Genomic DNA, 24,815 nt, shown 5'->3' with positions numbered 1-24,815 from the left:
GCAATTAGCTAACAGCTGTCAGCTAATACAATCAACTAACAACTATCCGCTAATCGCCAAACATGGACTATATATTTATGCTAGAAGTTGGAGCGGTAATTAGAGTTTCAAGTAGCTTTTGGATAATTTTCACAGATGATAGAAAATATGACATTCAATTTCAAAAAAAGTTTGAGCACTAATAGAAAGCTATCAAACAAATTTATGTGGAGGCTTTCATGCCGAATTATTGAAATTAACAAAGATTTGTTTGGTGTGTGTAAATAATGCAACCTCAGTTTAATACATTGTAATATTAAAATACAAATGGGAAATAAAATGTATAAGAAGAAAAAATTGAAAAATTAAAGGAACAATTTGATAACAAGGATGAAATGAGAGTCGTACAACCACTAAACCAACATTAATCCTCTATATATTATAGATAAATATTATCTTTTCTTATCCTTAAAAAATACAAACGTTAGAATAAGATATGGTATATCTATTATCGAACCCTTTTTCAGTTTTTCTTATTCGATGATGTTCGTCATCAAAGAACCCTTTGAAGAAACATAACAAATAATTGTACTTTCAGCATTGGTTGTTGACCAGAGGAGGAGATACTACAGAGTACAGAATTTCAACTTAAGGAAAATCGCATTTACACAACCTATATATGTTTATGTCATCCTATTCCTACAAGAAAGCTTTCTTAAAAACTCAGAAGTCCATCTGCTTTCTTGCATGGGAGTATTGCTCAGTCCATTTCCTGCTTTCTTCCCACAACTGGTTTTCCAACCCTAACTTCCTAAGCTCCATAAGCCCTCGCTCAACTGCAAAAATCGAGGGACAGAGATCGTTGAAGATATGAAGCTGCACTAGTAGCCACATTTAAAAGCTCGGTCACTTATCTAAAATCATTATCTTGAAAACAAATTAAGGCCTTTATACATCTGGCCGAATATGACAACCTACAAAGTTCAGATTTCTCAGTTCTAATAACCAGTGATGCTTAGGGAATATACTAATAGAAAGATTCAGATATCAGATGTTGTATGAATATATGATTGCGGGGCATTGTTAGTTCAAGCATGACAATGTGCGCTCTCTGCAAGAAAAAGTCTAATGCACAATCGCAGAACGAGATCTTATAGCAGAAGCACACACATGGTTATCAGTGTCATACAAAAAAGTAGAAACACGAAGAAGAGTTCCTCTGACATGAATACAAATGATTTACAGTTTGAACAAATCGACAACCCTGCTGCTCTTGAAGTCCTTGTGACAATTACAAACACACCAGGCGAAATATATGATATTAAAGCTAACAAATTGGTCAGCTTCTCGATATCAAAATACAGAAATTCTCTAGTTATTATGCAGCATAATTGACACAACTCTTTGCTGATTGTCAGTAATGGTAGATATGATAAGCAGCAACAGATAGTAATGAACATGCCATAAAATTTTATACGCAACTTAAGTGAACAATGAGATTCAACAAATAATCTTTTAAGTATAATGAAATAAAGAATATGCATTTATCAACAATTAGCAAAGGACAGTATATGGGACAAAACAATGTAAAACAACGGATACCCACTTCGAGATGAAAGGAATATGTGTTATGGAAGTAATCTCAAACTCCTATATGCATATATGTTGACATTTATATAAGGGGAATCCGTAAAAATATCAAACCGCGGTAGCAATATCGTGTTTCCACAATATCAAACATTTTCCGCCAAAATTTTGAAAATAATAATATGATAATCGTGGTGGTGTTTCAAACTAAAAATATGGTGATCAAGTTGATGATTCTACAATCAGCAATTTTTGCTTCTGGTTTACTATGTGTTCATTAAGAGAACTGCACTACTGTGTGCATTATAATCCATCTATAGTGAATATGATATGTTTTACCAAAGCAATTCCTCCATTTGTTCATAAACAAAAAATTGTATTAGTCCTTTAAAGCCTACGTGAAATTTCTGCTCTCTTTGGGTGTTGCCCAAAAGAATATTAGATCAAATTGTTTATTGCAAACAGTCCATACACAACTTTCCATAGACTGACACAGGGAGAAATAAAATACCATCAACTGCGTCATGTGAGTTACTTGCTTGTGCACTATGGTTGATCCAAAAGTGCACGCGCTCATCTGCTATATCTGGTTCCACACCATGATTTCTAGCTCTTCTCCAGAAATACATCAGCCAAGCCTGGCGACCCAAAGAAAGATTGGTCACCATCATCTTATCATATAAGGATATCTTTAACAATAAAAGATGAAAACTACGGGTCCGTTTGGTAGAGTGTAAAACGTTTTCCTTGAAAACTATTTTCCTATTTTACATTGTTTGGTTTGGTGTAAAATATTAAAATGTAAAACTTGGGATGGAAAACCATTTTCCACCCCATTGAAAACATTTTCCCCCAAAATTGGGAGGAAAACATTTTCCACCACTCCTCTTTCTACATTCCTTTTACTACCTCTTTCATTTTCCTTGTTTTCCATCATTTTTTTACATGCAACCAAACAATGGAAAACTAATTTTATAATTTTGTTTTCCATTGTAAATTGTTTTCCATGAAAATCATTTTACATTGAAAATGTTTTACATCCAACCAAACGGAGCCTACATCAAGAAAACAACAAAAACATGAAATTGAAGAGTGATTGAACACCCGTATAAACAAAACCAAAACTGAAAAAGAAGCACAGGAACTTCCTTGAACTCCACCTTCAGCAGCATAGTGTATAGTTGGCCCTCTTCCTCTCTCTCTATCTCTCCCTTATTTGCCCGGCCAGATAGAACACGGAGGGAATTGTATACAGCATTCCCCTTTGTGGATAATCATTGGGTCCCTTATCCTGTCATCTACTTAAAGGTAAGTAGCCAACACCTGGATGGGCCTAGACAAACAGTGCCCTTCCCCAAGGAACCTGCCACAAAGGCCCGGCCCCCACACCCTAATATTTTCCATTACTACGCCAAATCAGAAAATGGAAAGCCAAACTAATACCTAATATTATACCAAATGACGAACATTGCTTTCTGTTTTATGAATTTGCAATATATTGCATAGGGATTCTTTGATTGACTAGCCAATCCGGAAAAAGCAAGGATTAAAGATGAACTTGACAGAAATAGATGATACTTACAAAACTAACTATCTTAAAATAAGAGCACACAACTTCGGACAGTAACAGTATGAAAAATATGAAGCACTCTTACGATACATATCCAGATAGTTCAGTAAAAAGCCTACTGAATATCAGTCAGAAACCTGGTATATCTTCTTAATAGCATATCATTCTTGATACCATATTACATGAGTTCTAAGCTCATAAGCGATTCGGATAGTGGCCGAAGTGCATGAATTACCATTTTTAACATGCTAAATGGAATGAAACTACTCCGTCTGTCCCATTTGTATTATTATTACAGAGTATATATTGACTTAAGCTTTACAAGCAATGGACACCTTGCCGATACCTAAAGGACTTATATGTGCTAACTAGTTGTACAAGTTTTAGAAAATTAAAATTGGATAATAGAAATGGGTTAAACAAAATGGATCATGTTGATCATACATATGTGATGAAGTAAGCAATACATATTACTTGCAAAAGGAGATTATATATTACTAGGCTGGAAAGAAGTTAGCTGCAACTTCCATTCAATGCAACGGACATCTTCTGAGGAAAGCGATAACGTACCTGCTTAAACTGCACTTCTTCAGACTCTTCTTCGCTCAATTCTGAAAAAAAATACATACTTGGATGAACACTTGCAAGCATAAGAATAAGTAATAAAGTGACAATTCTAAGTTTCTGCCTAACAGAGAATCTTGTTGTTCGTCGTTGGTGATGCAAAAAGGATGAGCCAAAATACTCAAAGCATCAATATGTCCTGATACAGTTGCTTTCTCTCACCCTAACTCTTAAGGGGCATAACAGAAGGTTAACACGTTCTGCAGACACCTTCGTCTCTTTTACAAGAAACACTTAGACAAGACTCCCACTGTCCCCCCTGCATTTGCCAGCTCTAAAGCTTGTCACTCCACAAATTCCAATATCGTGAGAACATGCTTTTTCGAACATCTCCCCCCCTCCTTCACACGTACACGCACACGCGCGCGCGCACACACACGTATCGGATGATTAACCATTGGCCTTGTGTAAGGGTGTTTGTAGGGCAAAATCCTGTTTCGGTAACATGTCAAATACCGATCAATGGAAGCCTCCTGCTATTGAAGGAAAAAAAATCTGCTTTTCTCTTAATCTAGCTGTCAGCTTTTAACTTCTAACACTAACCCTGTTCTAAAAACTACGATGGGGGGAGAAATATAATTTCAGGAACTAACCAATACCAGGCATCACATAAAACAAAACAGAATTTCTAGTAGAAACTTGGAGTTTAAATCCAATGTATACCAGGGAACAAAAATGATTGGTATAGGATGCTGGTACAAAACCAATAAGGCCACTACAAAAATTTTCCAAGTTGCCGAGGGCTCAAACAGTTGTTCCGAAAACAATAAGGCCAGTACAAGGCACAGTTGATTCAATCATACGACCAACATAATATTCAGAATGGCCGTTCTGTAACGGATTTTTGATTTGCTGTTCCGTGAAATCCCGTTACGGAACGCCATAATAAAATTCACATACTTCTCGCCGCGTTGTCCGTTCCATAACGCGAACTCGCCACGTTGTCCGTTCCGTAACGCGAACTCGCCGCGTTAGAACGCTTTTATCCTCGTTACATCCGTTCTTTTCAAACACTGACCAAGTTTTTTTTATGATTTAATTATATAGTCCAGAAAACATGATATTCTATTAAATTTGATTATATTATGTTGTAATAATGCTTCACAAACTAAAAAATCGCAAATAAGGTTAAAACATATTAATGTGAATTTTTTCAAAAAATTCACGCCGCGTCGGCCGCGAAAAGTTTTGTTTCCCGTTACAAGCCGTTCCCGCGAACGCGTTTTTTTCCCTGGCACCCACTACGACACTTTATTATGAGACATTGCAATCAAGTCTGCTACTTTGATGCACGACTGTCATGTGGACCATGAATGCAAATGTGATTTAGTTCCCTAACCAAGACTTTGTGAGCATTGTAGCATCATTAGAGGGAAAATTTGAAATTCAAATTAGGTGTATATAAATAAAGGTTCTAATAAACTGTTTTATAGGGTGATAAATCAGTTCAGTTTCCAAACTTAATCACATACGATGTGATGAACTTTTATGATTCATTTTCAGTCGGCAAAACAAATTTCAACCATTCAGATTATAGAGTGCTGGGCTAACACTGAAGTCTCTCTTCCTTGGGCGCTAAATTATTTCAGTCACATACCTAGTTTATCATCATATTGATGCTATCAAACTAAAATGGTCCTCGCTTCATAATACTTGTCAAATTTTCAGGCTTCATTAGGCAGATATTTCCAAATAAGGAAGTGGACAGGATATACAGGAAATATTCACATTGTGGCTGCATGGATCAGACCAGAAACAAGAAAGAAAAGAACTGTAACAACTAACATTTGCACTTTTCCTGTAAAATTATACTTCCAATAATCCAATGAATAAAATTGCTGAAAAGAAGCAACTCACCAAAAGCTTCAGCGAATTTCTGACTCGGAGATCTCAAGTCATCTGCACAGAAAAGTAAGTAATATTTAAAGAAACAGTCAGGGACAACAATGCACTATTTTTTAAGGAAAACTGAGATATAATCAGCAATTCATGAATCAAATCCTGATACGATGTTACATCAACTAGTTGGTCTAATAACAGTCAATCTATTGAAAAATCCATTAATGCTCTGAGGGCAATTTCTCAGGGAAATTGTCACCAAAATTCTCAGCAGCAATTCAGAAAGTTGATTGATTAGCTTAATGAGTTATTACTAGTTATTGCGTTTAGTCTATAATTGCAAAAGTTGAACAATATTGCTTACAATAACATGCTCTTAACCATGTCAATGGTAATGGTGTGGAAAACCATTCCACCATGTCCCTCTCCGTCTCAGCTCCCACCCCCAAAAATCAATAAACAAATAAATAAAGTTCTTTTGTTATTGTGTGAAACACTATCAACCATTGGATTGTTAATGCCCAGTGATTGTAATACTTTATGTCGTTAATGCCAATACTGTATACCATCTTCCTCAATTCTATATAGCGTGAGTAGAATCATGGAGCTCTGGATTGTTAAATTCTAATGTTTAAGATTCATCTCGTCATTAGTGGCATTACCGAATATACCTGCATCTTCCTCAATTCAGGAACAAATCCAAAAACACAAAACTTATAAAATGACACAAAATGCTGAAAAAGTGACACACACACACATTATAAAAAGGACGCCTCATACAAATGACACAGAGCTTGAATTATGACATTCATGTCAAGTAATGCTTAAAGAATACCATTGACTCATTCTAGAATGAGACCTTAAAAAATGGCGCAAAACTTGATAAAAGACATCAAAATTTTCAAAAAGACACATGTAAAAGTGACAAACAATGCTTGAAAATTGACACCCATAATATGACAAATCTGCTTGAAAACTGACAACTATAATATAATGATTTATGATTGGAAAATGGCACCTATAAAATGAAACAAGATCCTTAAAAAATGACACCCGGATCTATGTCATATTTTGAAGGTTTTGTGCCATTCTTTCAAGTGCTAGTGACTTTTCAAAAAAGGGTCACAAAGCATAAGACATTGATCTTGGGCATTTGAGTATGGGCGATGGCGTGGTTTTATGAAATATCATTTCATTAACTTTCCATGGTGAAACGATATAGTCAATAATCATGCATAAACCCTTGTGAGGATTTCGCACAATTTCAAAAGCATGGATTATTAGATTGGCGGTCCCATAAGATTTCTTATGATTGGTATTAAACTTTGCTCAATAAGGTCCTGGAACCTCCAAACAGAAACCAAAGAGTATTTGGGTGAATATAATTTGTGGACCTACTTTTTTGTGAGCTTGATAGATAAGGATGATGATTGTTTTGTGAATTTCATGTACAAGATATGTGACCACCAAAAAGAATGGGTTTATGAAGGCAATGTATATCAAACATTTGTCAATCTCCTTCTTCCTTTCTCATTGAGTTTCTCATAGCTCAAAATAACGGCTCTTACATTAGTGTTTTCTCTCTTGACCCTCACCTGAGTACAACAACCTAATTATATCTAGGTTTGTACACAACCCTAGAATGATATTACATCCAATCATTGGGAGGACACCTAGCAAATAGAAGAGGACAAAACACTAGAGTGACTCATGTATTAAAGCTCAGCCATTCCAGCTATAAGAGCAGCTAGGTAACTAAAGAAATAAGCTAGGTAAACGTAAAGTATTATGGGCTTGAGTAATGGGCTGTAGTGCTTAATAGACCTTTCCTTCAATACTCCCCCTCAAGAGGTGAGTGAAGATAGCTTATGAACACCCATCTTGTGCAGTAAGGACTGAAGTTGAGTGACTGGAAGACTATGTGTAAAGTTATATGCAACCTGGTGTATAGAAGGAACATAAGTAGGAGTGATCGCACCTTCAATGGCTTTATCCCTGATGAAATGGCAGTCAATATCAACATGTTTAGTCCTTTCATGAAGGGTACGTCTTAAAGCTTCAAAATACGTCCCCAAAACGTCCCTATCAACCTCCCTAGCCGCCCCCTACTGAACCTGACGTCCCCACCATTCAAGAGTCGTCCAGGGGACGTTTTTCCGATGTATCTGTCCCGTACCCGTCCCCGGTACGGGAAATGACATACATCTGCTTCATAGTAGACCATATAGTGACTTAGTTAGTTTAAATACTTTGCTAGCTTGAGAAGCTTTAGGAAACTGCTCCCCCTCATATAGAACATGCATCCGATCTCCTTTCTTAGAGTAACCAGGTGGGAGTTTCATGTAAACATTTTCTTGAAGGTCACCATGTAAAAAGGCATTTTTTACATCCATTTGGTGGACATGCTAGTTGTTAGAGCTCGCAGCGGAAATTTGACTTCTACTAGATAATATGAAATTGATACCTCACAAATAAATAATATTTTAGGGATAAACAAACAACCACTATGAAGGAAATAATTAAATGTAATGTAAGAGTTTTTTTTTTCCTCTTAAACTAAACTTTTCTGATGTGAATAATTAATTAAATTCTACATTACAACCTAAGCATTATATAATCACACAAGTGCTAAATTGGAATGCTAAATAAGAAATGTTCTCTAAAAACAATGACGCATATTATTTACTTTTCTACAATTCCTCTTTCTCTATGATTAATACTTTCCCACAAAATAGGGAGAGAATTAATCTCACAACCAATAACACTTATTCATACAATTCTCCACCTCGTTCAATAATGTGAAAACATCCAAATTTTGAACGAACAAATTGCGGTATTCGTATCCGGTTGCACCATTATAATAATGACTGCCTACGTACCCTTTGACCAAGGTCAAACCAATCGTAGTTCCATTTATTTTCCATGTAATACATAACATAGGATAATATTTAGCAATTCCAGACAATGTTGGAATTTATTTCCTGACACAACTTTGGTCAACATGTCTGCAGGGTTCTCATTTGTGTCCACCTTTAATAGAGAAATATTGCCTTCTTCTATAACATCTCGCACAAAATGATATCTCACATCTATATGCTTGGTTCGAGCATGATGAACTAGGTTTTTAGCCAAATGAATTGCACTTTGGCTATCACAAATAAGATTCACACATTCCTGCTTCAACCCCAAATCATCTAGAATTCCCCACAACCACAATGCTTCCTTAACTCCTTCTGACATAGCCATATACTCAGCCTCTATCCTAGATAGAGCCACCGTAGCATGTAACATTGATCGCCAACTAACTAACTGGAGCACCATGTATTTTCAAACACATAACCAGTAGTAGATCGTCGTTTATCTAAATCACCGGCATAATCTAAATCAACGAAGCCGCTTATTTGACATGTATCTCCACCAAAGCACAATCTCGTGTCAATGGTACCTTTTAAGTACCTAAAAACCCATTTCACTGCTTCCCAATGTGCCTTACCCGGGTTCTGATAACAGTAACTGCTTGTGAAATGTCTGGACGTCTACAAACCATGCCATACATTAAACAGCCAACTGCACTAGCATAATGTACATTATCCATGTATGCCTTATCTTCCGCTGTAGTGGGAGATCGTTCTAGAGAGTCTAAAATGCGGAGCCACTGGAGTTACCACTGACTTAGCGCCTTTCATCCCAAACCTTTCAATAACCTGCTCAATGTAGCCTTTCTGGCTCAAGAACAATTTTCGGTTTGATCTCTCTCTTCTAATCTCCATACCCAGTATTTTCTTTACAGCGCCCAAATCTTTTGTCTCAAACTCTTCACGGAGTTGAGCTTTTAACCTATTTATCTCCACCTTGCTTTTCGATGCAATCAGCATGTCATCCACATACAATAGGAGATAAATATAATCACCTCCACGAAGTTTACGAATGTATACACAACAATCATAATTACTTCTAGAAAACCTTGGCTTTAACATAAAGGAATCAAATCGCTTATACCACTGTCGAGGAGATTGTTTCAATCCATAAAGTGATTTCCTCAAGCGGCATACCTGGTTCTCGTTACCCTCAACCTTAAATCCCTCCGGTTGATACATATAAATTTCCTCATCCAAGTCACTGTGCAAGAAGGTTGTCTTTACATCAAGTTGTTCCAGCTGAAGATCACCATGAGCAACAAGACTTAATAGCACCCGTATAGAAGAGTGTTTTACCATTCGAGAAAATATCTCATTGTAATCAACACTTTCTTTCTGTGCAAAACCCTTGGCCACTAGCCTAGCCTTATGTCTTATACCATTGGTCTGGGAAGGATCCTCTTTTCTTTTATACACTCACTTACATCCAATAGCAGTCTTTCCCAAGGGCAATGGGACTAATTCCCATGTCTTGTTTTTATGAAGTGATTGCATCTCTTCCTCCATAGCAACCAACCAACTATCTTTATCCTTGTCTTTTATAGCTTGTTTGAAGGTGACCGGCTCATCATCCTTCACCGAGAGTGCAATTCAACCAAATTTACCTGCCTGTAATGCCTCAGAGGTGTGTCTAACCCAAACTTCTGAATTGTTTTATTATTCCTCTTTGACCTAGTGGTCGCCAAATATTCCTGCTGCTATTGTTGTAACACATGTACATTTTCCCGTTGAATCTCCTCATATTCAAGATCATCCTCCCCCTCATCTCGAGTAACACCGGGTTGCTCCACTTGAACATGACTAGAATCTGGTTGGTCTCTAGATTCTATCTCCACCACTTGAGTATTTGTAGTCATTCCAACATCACCATCATTAAATATCATAACTTTCGATAAAGCTACCATAAATCTTTCATCAAAGGTCAGATGCCATTACAAATTTAGAATCATCTACACTCCAAAGACGATAGCCTTGAACCCCTTTTGGATACCCTAAAAAGATTGCTTTCTTGGCTCTTTTATCAAGCTTGTTATCCTTGACATGATAGTTAGTTGTGCACCCAAATACTCTAAGTCTCTTGTAATCTGCATGTTCCCCTGACCACACCTTATAGGGCGTATCACCATCTAAATAAGAATGTGGTGATCGATTCACTATATAACAAGCTGTAGCAACCGACTCTGCCCACCATTCTCTGCCTAAACCAGAATTAGCGCGCATACACCTTGCCTTCTCAAGTAGAGTACGATTCAGCCGTTTTGCGACTCCATTCTGTTGTGGTGTGTCTCTGACTGTCCAAGTCTCACACTGCCAACCTGATCACAAAGCTCCTTGAAAGCTCCCTCGTGTATTCTGTGCCATTATGCACAGTTTTTAGCTTTCTACCCGTTTTGTTATCAACTATTGTTCTCCACCGCTTGAAAATGTCGAATACCTCATTCTTATGCTTAAGAAAATAAATCCAAGCATATCTAGAATAATCATCAACAAATGTAACAAAGTACCTGGAACTAGGGGTGAGCACAACCGGGTACCCAGTAGAATTTCATAGACCCGAACCCAGTGGGTATTAAAAATCTGGAATTGGAATTGGAATTGGTCAAACCGGGTCCTAAATTTTTGGACCCAGATCCGGACCCGGTGGGTACCAAGTCCAGAACTGGGTACCCAGTTGTAAGTTTAACAACATACTAAGATGGGCCAATTGAGCTATAAAATTTTTAAAAAAATTAAATGGGCCTAAAAGCCTACTAAGTACTAACTTTTTACTTAACAACTATTATCCTTTTACCAATTCTATATGAGTACATGAAAAAAATCAATTCTAAGTACCGGGTACCCGGTCCTAGACCCGCTCCAATCGGGTACCCAGAGCTGGAATCGGTCAAACTGGGTACCCACCAGGTACTGGGTCCGAAAAAATTTTACCCAGAATTGGAACCAGATGCAACTGGGTCCAAATTTTTGGACCCAGACCCAGTTGGACCGGGACCGGGTCCGGACCCGGCAGGTCCATACCGGGACCGGGTCTGGGTCTGGGTACCCGGAATTTCTGCTCACCCCTACCTGGAACCTCCCTTGGAAGCAACTTTAGCCGGACCCCAAACATCCATATGCATATAGTCTAACAACCCTCTGCTCTTGTGCTTGCTTGTAAAGAACTTCGCCCTCTGTGCTTTTTCATACACAAAATGCTCACAAAATTCCATTTGTGGCTTCTTCATGTTTTTCAACAAACCTTGTCCATTAAGCAACGATAGACCCTATTCTAACATATGCCCAAGGCACATGTGCCATATCCTCGTGCATTCTGTTTGGTCTTTACTTCCACCGATTCCAACTGCTAAATCACATGTAACAGTTGTTCCAAAAAGAGGATGATTACCATGACGAATCCCCTTCATCACTACCAAGGAACCACAAACAACTTTTAAAACTCCATTCTCCAAGACAATTTTGCAACCATTTTTCTCTAACAGCCCAAGAGAAATAAGGTTCTTCTGTAAATCTGGGATGTGACTCACATCCTTCTAAGGTTATTATTGTTCCATCATGCATCTTGACTCGGATAGTACCTAACCCTATCGTTTTGCAAGCATGATCATGTCCCATCAAAACGATGCCATCATCCAAAGTTTGGTAAGTTGTAAACCACTTCCTGTTTGGGCACATATGGTGTGATGCTCCTGAATCAAGCATCCATTTACCACATATCTCATTGCATTGTTCTGAAACTGAGTAACAATAATCATCCTCGTCCTTTGAGACCTAACTAGCTTCTTGTTTTTCATGTTGTTTTCCTCTAGAGTTATCGTTATTGTTCTTCTTGAATATTACCCTCTTGTTTGGGCAGTTAGCTTTAAAATGACACATTTGAAACATGGTCTTTCTGCAAGAGGTCTAGATTTTGATCTAGACTTTCCTCCCTTGCCTCGTCCTCTTTCATGAGTCCTTCCTTTGTTTGCAAACAATCCCTGAGCTTGTTTGTTATATTCTCTTCCAATACTAGACATCATTCCACTTGTAGCAACCTTTCGAAGGTCATCTGCTAAAAGCGACGTTCTAGTCTCATCCATGGTTAGAGTATTACCGACAAGCATCAATGTTTGAACCAGATTTTTGTAGGACTTCGGTAATGAAAGTAATAGCATGAGTGATTGGTCTTCCTCATCTACCTTCACATCTACATCCTTTAAGTCTGATATGATCCTATCAAACTTATTGATATACTCTCGAATTGAGGTGCCTTCTTCCATCTTGCATGTATACAATTTTGATTTTAAGTAGATCCTGTTGGTTAGGGTTTTCGTCATGAAGTTTGTCTCTAACTTTGACCACACGCCAGCAGCCGTTGCTTCTTCATTCACCAAGAATGCAACATCCCTCTCAAGGCATAAGATTATAGTCGCTCGTGCTTCAAGATCTAATTCATCCCAATTCTCATCCTTATGTCCTCGGGTTTTTGTTCTTTTCCTGCCAATGCCTTGTGCAACTTTTGTGATATAAGCAAATTTTTCATTTGCATCCTCCAATAGGAAAAATCATTTTTCCCGTTGAATTTTTCAATTTCATATTTCCCAACTTTTACCGTTCCATTAGTAGATGCCAATATAAATAAATAAAAAAATTTAACTACTTAATAGTTTGACGTTTGCTCTGATACCAATTGTTAGAGCTCACAGCAGAAATTTGACTTTTACTAGATAATATGAAATTGATAGCTCACAAAATAATATTTTAGGGATAAACAAACAACCACTATGAAGGAAATAATTAAATGCAATGTAAGAGTTTTTTTTCCCTCTTAAACTAAACTTTTCTGATGTGAATAATTAATTAAATTCTATATTACAACCTAAGCATTATATAATCACACAAGTGCTAAATTTGGAATGCTAAATAGGAAATGTTCTCTAAAAATAATGACGCATATTATTTACTTTCCTACGATTCCTCTTTCTCTATGATTAATAATTTCCCACAAAATAGGGGGAGAATTAATCACAACCAATAACACTTATTCCTACACTAGTTACAAACAAAGGCAACAACTAATTGGGATCTTACAGTAGCCATTTTGGCCATTGGTGCAAAGGTCTCATCATAGTCCTCACCATATTTTTCTCTGTTGCCAAGCACAACAAAGACTCGATTTTTCACACGAAGACTACAAATATCACATAGCAAAATCTTAGTTTTAAAAAGCGGCGCCAGGCGACCCAAGGCGCACAAAAAATTGCAACCTGCACCTTAGGCGACGCGAAGCACAAGAGGCGACACAAGGAACCCCCCTTTGTAAAGGCTAGAGGCGCAGTAGGCATGCACTTTCTGCAGCTAGGCGCGCGTGACCTCACATGCCTTCTTTTTCCTTTTTATTTTGGTTTTTCGAACATTATACCTTAGAATTAGTCGACACTTTGACCAAAACCCTAGAACTCGAATTCGACAAATAAGGTAAGAGAAGAACTCAAACTCCACAGCAACCGCTCCTCATCGCCCCTTTGCAGGTCGTTCTTCGCAGGTCGTTGTCACCCCTTCGCCGGTAAGTAGAATCTTTTTCCTTCTCTTTTTCTTTTTTGGATTTCTTTTTTGTTTATTCTCTAATTTGCTTTTTCTTCCTTCTCCTTTCTTCTATATCTTTTTTTTTCTGATTTCTATTTTTTCTTCTGATTTCTTCTCTCACCTTTTTTTTCTTCTTGAGGAAGATGGTTACTTCTCAAGAATGGAATGCTTCCAAATGGCCAAAGGAACAAGAGGAAAAAATGTTGCATCATTTGTTTTGCAAGACACCTTTTGGAGACATGTTGTTTATGTTCTTAAGTTGACGGGGCCTCTTGTCAAGGTTCTTAGGATGGTTGATGGAGAAAGAAAACTACATGTAGGTTACATTTATGAAGTTATGGATATAGTTAAGGAGGCTATTGCTAAGAGTTTCTCAATGAAAGAGGAAAACTGCAAGTACATTTATGAAGTTGTGGATGGCAATTGGGCGGGGCGGGTGCGGAGGATGGTACCTCCACACCCGCACCCGCATAAAATTCCAATCCCCATCCCCGCCCCACCACCCATTGCGGGGGAAAATTTCAGACCCATCCCCGCCCCACCACCCATTGCGGGAGAAAATTTCAGACCCATCCCCGCCCCACCAAGTACATATTTATACACATCCCCGCCCCACCACCAGCATGGGTACCCGCAACTGCTTCATATCCGCGTCGTACCCACTTCATCCCCACCCCTACCACCCAGATGAGTATCCGCACCCGCTTCGTACCTACGTCATACCCACATATTTATATTTTGCAAGATAAAATAATTAACAATATAAGTATATCAATAGAATTTTAATCATATGTATGTAGGGTGGGCGGGGGTGGGGCGGGTTGGGCGGGGATGAGGCGGGGCGGGCGGGTATGGGATGGGGATAGCATAAAATTCATACCCGCTCCACCACCCATTGCGGGTAGGATTTTAATCCCCATCCCCACCAAACCTAGACCCATCCCCGCCCCACTTGGGCGGGGATGGGGCGGGTCTCCTACTTGACCCGCCCCACTGCCATCCCTAAGTACATTGATGCAAGGTGGGATTACCATGGCCTTCAAACTCAATGGTTTCAAACTTTCACATCAAAAACCATAAAACCCAATAAAATGACAAAGACTGAGAAATCCTTGGCCAAACCATGACTAGCTACACATGGCCTCAGCCAGATTTCTCTAATTATAAAAACACCCGTCGAAAGCTTCACTATGATATTAATATCAAATGTGCTTCAATTTAGTCCATTATGTACCTAAATGCACATGGGTCCTAATGTATATACGTTTTCGTGGCAACTTTATGCATGACATTTCTCTTTGCACCAAGTAATCATTGAAAAGGTAAAAAAGTAAGCGATACAGCCACATGATAGTTGCGTGAAAATTAAACGGCAAGAGAACAGCAACATCGTGCAAACCTGTAAAAGCAGGTTTCTGCATACTCCTCCGTCTATGTTGAGCCATTGCAAGCCTGGTGGCATCTTCTACCTTCAAGGAAAATCAGATAAAATTATCTTATGTTTACAATAACTACTACTTGTAAATATCTTATGTTTACAATAACTGATCTCAAGCAATGCTTCTTATAACATCTATATTTGAGACCATTACGTGAGGAAAAAGGAAGGAAGCAGTATAAGCCACTTTGCCAAAGACCGTTGCAATTGATGTTGTGGTAGTAATAACGAAAAAAGACTTGAACGCTTCTAATCAGAATGTCTTGTGACATTCATCACCATATTTCTTATGCAACTTATGTTCCATGAAGATATACCCAGTCAAATTGATTATGATATTATTTAACAGGCTCAACAATTTCAGATATTACAGAATCATTTGTTCAGAGCCAGTTTCAAGATTGATTCTAATAATTCTAACAAAACTGCAAGGGAGATGTTAGACTTGGCGGCAAACCTTATCAATGCCCAGCTTTTCAATTGATTCCGAAAGAAAACAGAGAACTATTCTAAAGAAACTGCAAGGTAGATGTCAGACGCGGCCTGCAAAACTTTGACAGACAGCCAACTCAAAACCAGCTGCTGTTGCATAGACCAGACGAGAACAGACAATCTCTACTTTGCCCGTATTAAAAAAATTGCAAAGAATTGGAAACTTGGCTACGAACTTGACAATGACAATACATACTGGAAATAAAGTCACAATGAGATGTAACTATGTGGACTCGTAAAAGGGACATATGGCAACAACCTTCAGCACCGCTAGTTCCCTCAGACCTCTCTCTACTGTAAGCATGCTTTCAGCACTGCCCTCTCCTGAAAGTTGACTGCTATCACGAAAAGTCTTTTCCCTTCTGTCATCATTGTTAGCTGCACAAAAGTAGACGGACAATCACATTTGATGAGTTCTCTTAATTGATTAAAAAAGTTAATATACAATGATTCTGTAGTAAGAAACTAAGAACTAGATGGGTTTATTTTTCATTTTGGAAATTCACAAGATATTACTACGATAGACTCATTCACACTCAAAATCACAAGTTAAGTTTTGGTTTGTCCACGTCCTTAGTGAAAACCACCATTACTCATCTTAAGATAAATGAAACCCTTGTACTTTTCATGGTCTCTAAAACATGAAAACACACCTTTGACAATTAACATCTCTAGTTACGTATTTAAAATGTATAAAAGTTGATACCTTGAAAAATATGCACTAGTACGATTCTATAAAGATCAGACATGACAAACTGTTTGAGACGATTTCTTGACCTTGAGAAGTCAAAACGTTTCATTTATTTTGGGCGAAGGGAGTAGATTTTATTTATAATGAAATTGTTTACATACAACTAGAAGCCCCATCTCCTTGCTAATACCACATATGGTCAGCAGCAAAATCCCAGCAGGACTCTCCCATGAGCCATTAGTGACCATCAGAGACCCAACCTTAGCCCAAAAACTCCACCTATGAAAATGAACTTTTCCCCCCAAACCCCCCCCCCCCTTTTTTTGGTCAATGTAATACTTAAAGGGCCCTAGAAATGTCAGAAACAACTTCATAATGGTTCTACACATATTACGCATCAGCCCTCATAGAAGAGAGGGGAGCTAAGGAAGGGTGCATTTTAAATTTTTTTTAGCATTTTTGCGTTGTATTCCTAAATTTAGAGTATATCTTGGTCATCATTCAGATAGATTGTTTAAAGATTTAAAAAAAAAATGATTTCGTTAAGTACTAAAATTTTGCAAATTTCACCAACCATTTAAACGGTCTTTGTAATAGATTTACATTATAACATCATTCAAAAACTCTGAGGTAGCATGTCAATGAATTTTGAACATGATAAAAAGGATGTCAAGTGGAACTTGCAGGTGCACAGAGGTACTTTCTGTTATTTAGCTCATCAATTACCATGTCCAACAGACCTACAGCAGGAGACATATTTGACACTAAAATGGATTTGAATAATCAGTTATGATCCTCCGAACTAAAAGAATTGGCTTAACCATGTCGATTTTCGGATACCTATAACGAGTAACATTTTTGAAGAGTTTGAGTAAAATTACAAGGGTAGGTTGTAGAAAAGAAAACTCCATAAAATGACAAAAGATGTACTTCAGTAGTCGTCGGAAAGATAAAATAATTCAATTGAAGTATCAACCAACAAAAATAACAATAGTCCTTCACCTGAGTGACAGTCTTCCTTTGCTTTTTGTCCCGCAGCCATAACAATTTCAACAGGTAGAGGGGCCAAGGATGACCAGTAATTAAGTTTGGCTCCCGCAATATCTGGATAGATACCTAACAAATGATTGCCAAAAGAATAGTAGGAATATCAGCTTTCATTGTTCACAGCAAAAAAAAAAAAAAAGGAAAGATGTGGGCATCCAGCAAAGGAAAGAATCAAAGCAATATGCAACCTTAACATATTGTTGGTTGCAATAGTGGATATGTCACAGTTAGCGACAAACAATTTCCAGCCAACAAGTATGAGAAGTTGATATGGTTGATTAGGACAGTGACTTAGAATGTGTAAGAGATGGAGGGTTAAACACATTCTTTGGTTCTCTATGCAACATAATCTTGATGTTTAGACAAGGGAAAAATCAAGTTGGAAGTCACCATGCTCTTTTACTAGCTTAAGCCAAGTCATTCAATTACCATGTCGAACGCATAAACCCCAATATCGAGCAAGCCAACACCTCTTAAGAACCACCTCTTCCTATTGAAACGCTGTGAACCATGTTAGTAAGAATGGTAACAAGTAATAAGATGTGATAGAAGAGTCAAACTCGAACCATCTCCTCCTGATTCAACATTAATCTTTGAACCACAGACCGAAGGGATCTTAATTCAGACGCAGACTCCTGGAGTTGATCAAGTGCAGAAGTTGCCTCATCCCTAGCAGACTATTCACAATTATGAGTGTCATTACCAATCACAATGCACGATAATGAAATCTAACCATCAAAAGAGAAGCACCCACAGACGTCGAAATTTGAATACCTCTGCTTCCATCCTGAGTGCTGTAATATCTCCAGTGTTGCCACCATATTTTTTTGAAGCCACTCTCAGTGCAGCCTACAGATGAAGAAAGGTTAATAATTCTTTGATTAAAAAGTAAAAACATGAGGCAAACGTTTCATAAACCAGGATAAATTTAGAAGTCAACAAGCCTTGAAGAAAGTTGCTTCTCTCATGGACACCCCATAGTAGGAAGAATATGAAACTTTTGTTATATGCTTTAAAAGAAATTAGAAAATAAGTTGATTTAATTTTGTTATATTCTTGGTTGTGATTCAGCAAATATACTATCCCCTTCAAACTATGCTTGGGTATCCCCCTCCTCAATTAGCTGCTCTAACTTTTCATCCTTTTTCTGGGTAGACCAGACTCCAGAGGCACAAAGGATGATAGATTCGGAAGCTCACACAAAACAACAATCCATAGATCTTCAATCTAAGATGCATTTATATCCTCTTGGTAGTTGTCATCACTTGTCAGTCACTGCCTACTAGTGATGTAAAGTTTTCAAAATAATAAGAAATATATTCTCTGATGTAGGACACTGAAAATAAAGATTCAGATACATGGGGCACGGTCTGTTTCTCTAGTTTTACCGAACTGAAAGATGCCATGAGTTAGACAGAAGTACTTTTGGAACAGCCAAAAATCCTCTTCATAAGAGAGCATACGAGGATGAGAAGATGGAATTTTCATTTCTAAAGCTCCTCCATCATAAAGATCGGAATCCTTTGACTGTCAACTTCTTCCATTAATCTGCATTCAACATATGGATCCACTAAAGACTTTAACGGGCTTGGACAAGTTGCAGAGTTAACTCATCCGGGTAACTGGGTAAGGCTAAAAATGAGATTGCTCAAAAGCAAGCTTGCACTTCAGTTACAAGGAGCTAAGCCCACCCATTAAAAAATCAGATGTACATATACCATGCTAAAATGAACATGCAACTGGAAAAATTTATCACGAAATCATAACTGCTTATATGATACAAAGAAGATACAATAACACAATTAGCGAAACATACCTCCCTTTGCTGCAAGGCTGCCTCTTTTCTGCCGAGTAAAGAGATATTAACCATTTGAGCATAATGAAACATCACAAGACCATATACATATGAGTGCTTAAGATTGATGCTTGCCTGTTTAAAAGTCGAGCTTCCATAGACACACCTTCTCCAAGATTTGCAACCTACAGACAAGGAAGCATGCTTTTAACTGGGAGAAGAAAAATTACTACAAGTTGTATGATTAGTCAAGATACTATCTTCAAATATAAAGCAATATACCAAAGCAATAAAGTATACGGTTTCTAAACGGCTTAATGAAAGCACCGATTATCAATCCAAATAACAGTTCAGTTACCCGTTCAACATTCTAGTGCATACCCAACTCAAAAAGAGCTTTGTCTAAGATTGTATTACTGGTCCAAGAATCATTATCCTTGGGTGGAACCCCCCCCCCAACCCCCCCCCCCCACCCCCACACACACACATACACCCTTCTCCTCCCACAACCTTTTGCTAAAAGAACAAAAAAGCCTTTCCCCTTCTGGAACACTAAAAAAAGCCAGTGCGTCAAATACTTGGAATAAATATTCTGAATCAAAGATCGGTGGAATCAGATTAAGGACCTCCTACCCCTTTTTTCCGTAAAAGAAAAGAAAAGAAAAGGCTACAAGAATAAATAGGACCTCTTACCTCTACCTTCCTGATAAAAAAAGGCAAGTAAGCATTTCAGAATTTCTATATCAGTTGTAAGCCAAATCAGCATATTAGCAGCAATATCCTACTGGTTAAAATGACTTACTGCAAATGTACAATCATGCATCTCAAAGAATTTGGAAGAGAGAGGAACCTTGTGTAAATGGGTTAAGTGTAAACATTTCATTTGTTTCCGTTTTGTATGCTTGAATTCAAGATGGATCAACATCTCTGGAAACTTATTCTGAGAATACTTTTCTACTTTATACTGATTTCTAGAGAGCTATGCTTTTTTATATGCAAACTGGCGAGATATCATTTGATATCAAATTCAACATCGTATTTTGATTTTAGAAGTTCTGTATATATAGAAAAAGAATTATAAGAAAGGATTTTTGAAGAAACCAAAGATATTGAGTAAATGTTTGAACCAAAATCTCAGCTAAATAAAAAGAGAATACAGTGAATTTGCTCTGCTTGCTTCTCTTAGTATAAATCCACCACTTATCAATTAGCATGACAACTCATAGAAGATCCTATCTTGTACCAATTACCAGAAGTCTAGAATTCATTAATGCAAATATATCACACTGGACTCACAAGATGAGATGTCTACTTAACTGAATTTCTCTAAGAGCGTATTAGAACAATTATCTATGTTTTTTGGTTTTTTTTGGGTTGAACTTCAAGCTCACTGTATGAACCACTAAAAAAATTTTGACGGGCACTACAGTTGACAAGGAAACTAACATGTGATCAGAACACATTATAAACGGACATATAGATGCAAATAAAAAATGACACGTAATGCAACAAGCCCAACACTGCGGTATTCTGCTAATCTGCTTTAACATATTGATCTATAAAAGTCAGAGAAATCTCTTTATTCAAATTCAATGCCGACCTACACTTTGATAACCCTTGCAAGATTATTACCTGTCTCTCGAGTTGCTTAGCTCTTGCTTCAGATTCTTGAAACCGTTCCTCTGCAAGTCGAAGCTGAAGGAACATATCATAAAAAGTGAAAAGAGAGTAACAAAACAATAGTTAAGGATGCGTTTGTGTGTTTATGCAAAAAATAGGGAGTCATCACACATTGATTTGGTTGAGAGTAACACCTAAAAGCATTAATTAGGAGCTTCAAAAATTAAATAGTTGAGAAGAACCCATCATGACGATGTGTTCCACAATAATATTTGCCAAACACAACTTGTTGAATGCCTACTAAGACGATTAACAACCAAGACAAAAAACTGAAGATATTACAGTTAACAATGCAGCATAGGCATAGCCCAAAAAGCTTGTGCATAAGAGCGTAAACAAGAGTCAAGAAGAAAAGAAAATCATTGATGTATTGCACCTTATCTAGAAGACTGTCGTTTTCCTCTTGTAGCATATCAAGCTGCACAAAAGTTTCATAATTGATTAATGAGATTTGGAAAGAAACTATTACAAAGAAGAGCGAACTGGTAAAGGAAAACAAACGAGGGAGGGGAGGGGGTAAACCCAAGGTCTAGTCAACTCTCACAATTTTAGAGGTAATATTTCCGAAAAAAGGGAGAAAAATGAAAAGATGTTTAGGCTTTACATATGTGCGCACAAATCTAAAGAATTTTTGCATACCACAAGAGTAAAACCTGTCTAAAATCCAATAGTGTTACGAATTGGCCAAAAGACAAGAATTTTTACCTCGTCTTGTAGGGCTGTCGTCGAGAGCTGATCATTAGGCTCTTTGGGTTCTCTCGATATCCTACTCCCAAAGTCTAGTGACAACCTACTTAATGGAAAATATGGGTTAAGGTAATAGCACTACAGAGATTACTGACTAAATCAAACACTTGAGCAATAAGCTGAAAGCATCAATATCAAAAATAGAATATTGCAAGAAATAGCATGTAATACTGAAATGGAAGTATGAAACACAGAAACTCTCTAAGCTACGAGTGTTTGGGAGAGAGGTGAGAGGGGGGGTTATAGTGGGGTAAAATAGGAAATCATGGGAGACAAATATGTACATCTAAATAGCTAGCAAACAAATATGCCAGACGCAGCTAAAGATTCATTAAGCAAACCTGAAAACAACAGATGACTCATTTTCTACCTCCCCCTCCAACTCACATATTACATATCCTCACAATAAAATTAACCATTTAATGGTCCGCATACCTCTTATTACTGGCACTGCCAGCCACTGGACTATATGCAGTTTGTTGCTTCAGAGACATTTTAACAGCAGGGGGCAACACAGAAACTGATTTAGGCCCTGAAGGTCGGCCTAACGTAGTAGAAGGGGCAGATAGAGGCTGTTCGGAAGGATTGATGACCTTAGGTGATCGCTCAGATAGATTGAGATCCTCAGAGTTGGCAAACATAGGAGATCGTCCTGCTGACACAGAAGCTGATTGGGTTTGCTCTGTACTAGCCGAGGTCAGAGGTGGCCGAAAAGCTGCAGCTGATCGTCCAGAAGATTCTGCATTAGTTCTAACACATAAAGATGGTCTTCCACTCGATTCATTTTGTTCTTCTTCCATATCTATAGAATCTCTGGAAGACCTGGCTGTTCTAACTGTTGACGCTAAATGCGCTGACGACTGCCTTGGCTCCAGAGGGTTGATGGATGGCTGTGATAACCGACCTGCTGAAGATGGTCTTGGTAAAGATTGTTCGTTGGTCTTAGCAGAGAAAGATGGACGAGCAATCATTGGAGTTCGCATTGATGTAGGCTGCTCTGTAGAAGCTGAACGAACTGACTAAGGAAGCAACACAAAGTGTATAAGTAAGTTCATCAACTTGTGTTTCAAGCAGTGCAGTCACATAATAACCACATTACCATAATTCTAAGGGCAAAAAATAAGATTGGCAGAAATTACTAGATAAATGCAATCTATCACCAATGGCTACACTAGACACACTACCATAATTTTCAGTACAAACTAGCCCAAAATCTAGCACACCCAACCCACCCACCCGCCACCTCCCCTCTCCCCTTCTTCCATATTCGAGGACTTTAATGCTCCGTCAAAACTAAGAATAAAACATTTTCAGCAGGAAACATAGACAGGAATTATAAGATAACAAAAATTCCCCTTAAGCACAAAATAATAATTTGACAACAACATCAAACAAATTTGTAGGCGTTCATAGGTAATAGCCAAAGTGTAACAAATTTATAAGCACTAATTATATTAATCTTTCACTCAATCCTAACCTTGTATCACCCTCTATCCAAACAAAACATAGCATAAGCATACACACATGCAATCATGCAGGCAAATAATAACGTAACGTACATTATTTAACTATCATCTCACCTTGGGGGATCGAGGCCGAGCAGACCTTCCAGCAGCAAGGCCACGGCCACCAAGCGAGCCAACAGGTTGATAATCAACCAAGAGATCATCCTCATCCTCGTCCTCATCATCACCTGAATGCGCCATCACTTGTGCAAGTCTTTGAGCCGCTGCCTTGGCCGCCACATTCTGAGGCTTCTTTGCATTGGTTAACACAGACGATGAAGAACGAGCATGACGGTGTAATGGTGACATTGCAACAGGAGATTCAGTAGGGCTTTCTACGCTCTTTTGTCTATCGTACTTTGCCCTAAACCGATCCATTCTTTTCACCAAAACTGCAATACCCAGATAAAAAAAAAAGATGATTGAATTCGTAATTCATGTCATAATGTTATGAAGAAATGGAAAGAATTTGTTAGAGGCATTTAAACAAACAGTTGGCGTGCATTACATGTAATGAAGTTTGATTGTGATTAAGGGAAGGTATGTTTCTTCATGGGATCTGGGTGCACCATGCACGTAGTTCAGTACGTGAGATCTAAGTTGGGATCATGGGTGCTTCGGGTTTTCTTTTTCTCTTTCAATTTCTCTCTCTCTCTCTCTCTCTCTCTCCTCCATTTTCTTGTGTATGTCCTAGTACGTGTAACGGAAACAGAGAGTTGCATGCGGGATTCTTTCATAGCAATAACCGTCGTGTTCGATTAGATAAATACTTCTCCCTTTTCAGCATCTTCACCGGACCCTACCGGGTTGGTCGAGCTAGGGTCAGATAGTCTTAAATCGATTTTTTTTACGGTTTTTTCATCTGATATTCCCGAGTTTTCAAAAAATTCACCTAGTACCCTTCATGTTTTCAAAATTACGCAGATACCCTTAAGTTTCAAACTAATACACTCAATACCCCTAAGTTTCAAACTAATACACTCGGATACCCTCAACGACTAACGACGTTAATCGTCGTTAGTCATTAACCCTAATTTTCTGTTTTAAACCCTAATTAACCCCTAATGCTAACCCTAATCCTAACCCTAATCCTAAACCCTAAACCTAACCCTAAACATCCCTCCCCATACTCCCACCACCCCTGCAGCCTCCCCCACCCCGTCGACACCCCTACCCCCACCCCCTGCAGGCCCTCCTCCCCTACCCCGTCGATACCCTGTCCCCACCCCCCCCCCTCCTCGATTTCCCCACCCCCTCCCTGCCATCTTTCTCGGCACATCCCACCCTAAGTCCCGAAGATCTGGGCATCCCACACGAGCCACCATTTGGGCGGCAACGAAG

General features: G+C 38.2%; 1 protein-coding gene across 7 annotated transcripts; it reads right to left on the bottom strand.

Annotated features, from left to right (window-relative positions):
- Positions 1 to 393: 393 nt before the first annotated feature.
- LOC104891083 (hypothetical protein) lies at positions 394 to 24,321 on the bottom strand. 7 transcript variants are annotated; one of them, XR_008969086.1, is made up of 19 exons: positions 23,983 to 24,318; positions 23,550 to 23,866; positions 22,405 to 22,988; positions 21,928 to 22,012; positions 21,599 to 21,640; positions 21,175 to 21,237; positions 19,678 to 19,727; positions 19,564 to 19,591; positions 18,522 to 18,596; positions 18,314 to 18,424; positions 18,177 to 18,237; positions 17,703 to 17,816; positions 16,269 to 16,387; positions 15,479 to 15,548; positions 5,618 to 5,659; positions 3,707 to 3,747; positions 2,727 to 2,864; positions 2,078 to 2,204; positions 803 to 815 (listed from the first exon to the last, which is right to left on the bottom strand). XR_008969086.1 is itself a non-coding variant. In XM_010676732.4 (18 exons), exons 2-18 carry the CDS (start codon positions 23,850 to 23,852, stop codon positions 703 to 705), a joined length of 2,028 nt encoding a protein of 675 aa, XP_010675034.2. In that variant the 5' UTR covers positions 23,853 to 23,866; positions 23,983 to 24,307; the 3' UTR covers positions 394 to 702. The 7 variants fall into 7 exon arrangements, 4 of the variants coding, with proteins under 4 accessions (XP_010675034.2, XP_048499216.1, XP_057250324.1 ...); XM_010676732.4 differs by lacking the exon at positions 2,727 to 2,864 and having other exon boundaries at positions 394 to 815; positions 23,983 to 24,307; XM_048643259.1 differs by lacking the exons at positions 2,727 to 2,864; positions 23,983 to 24,318 and having other exon boundaries at positions 394 to 815; positions 22,405 to 22,984; positions 23,550 to 23,689.
- Between the last annotated feature and the right edge of the window lie 494 nt (positions 24,322 to 24,815).

Source organism: Beta vulgaris, chromosome 4 (genome assembly GCF_026745355.1).
Source record: "Beta vulgaris subsp. vulgaris cultivar EL10 chromosome 4, EL10.2, whole genome shotgun sequence".
In the NCBI taxonomy this organism is placed as follows: domain Eukaryota; kingdom Viridiplantae; phylum Streptophyta; class Magnoliopsida; order Caryophyllales; family Amaranthaceae; genus Beta; species Beta vulgaris.
The sequence above is the reverse complement of the archived record's forward strand: the minus strand, read 5'-3'. Positions and strand labels throughout refer to the sequence as shown.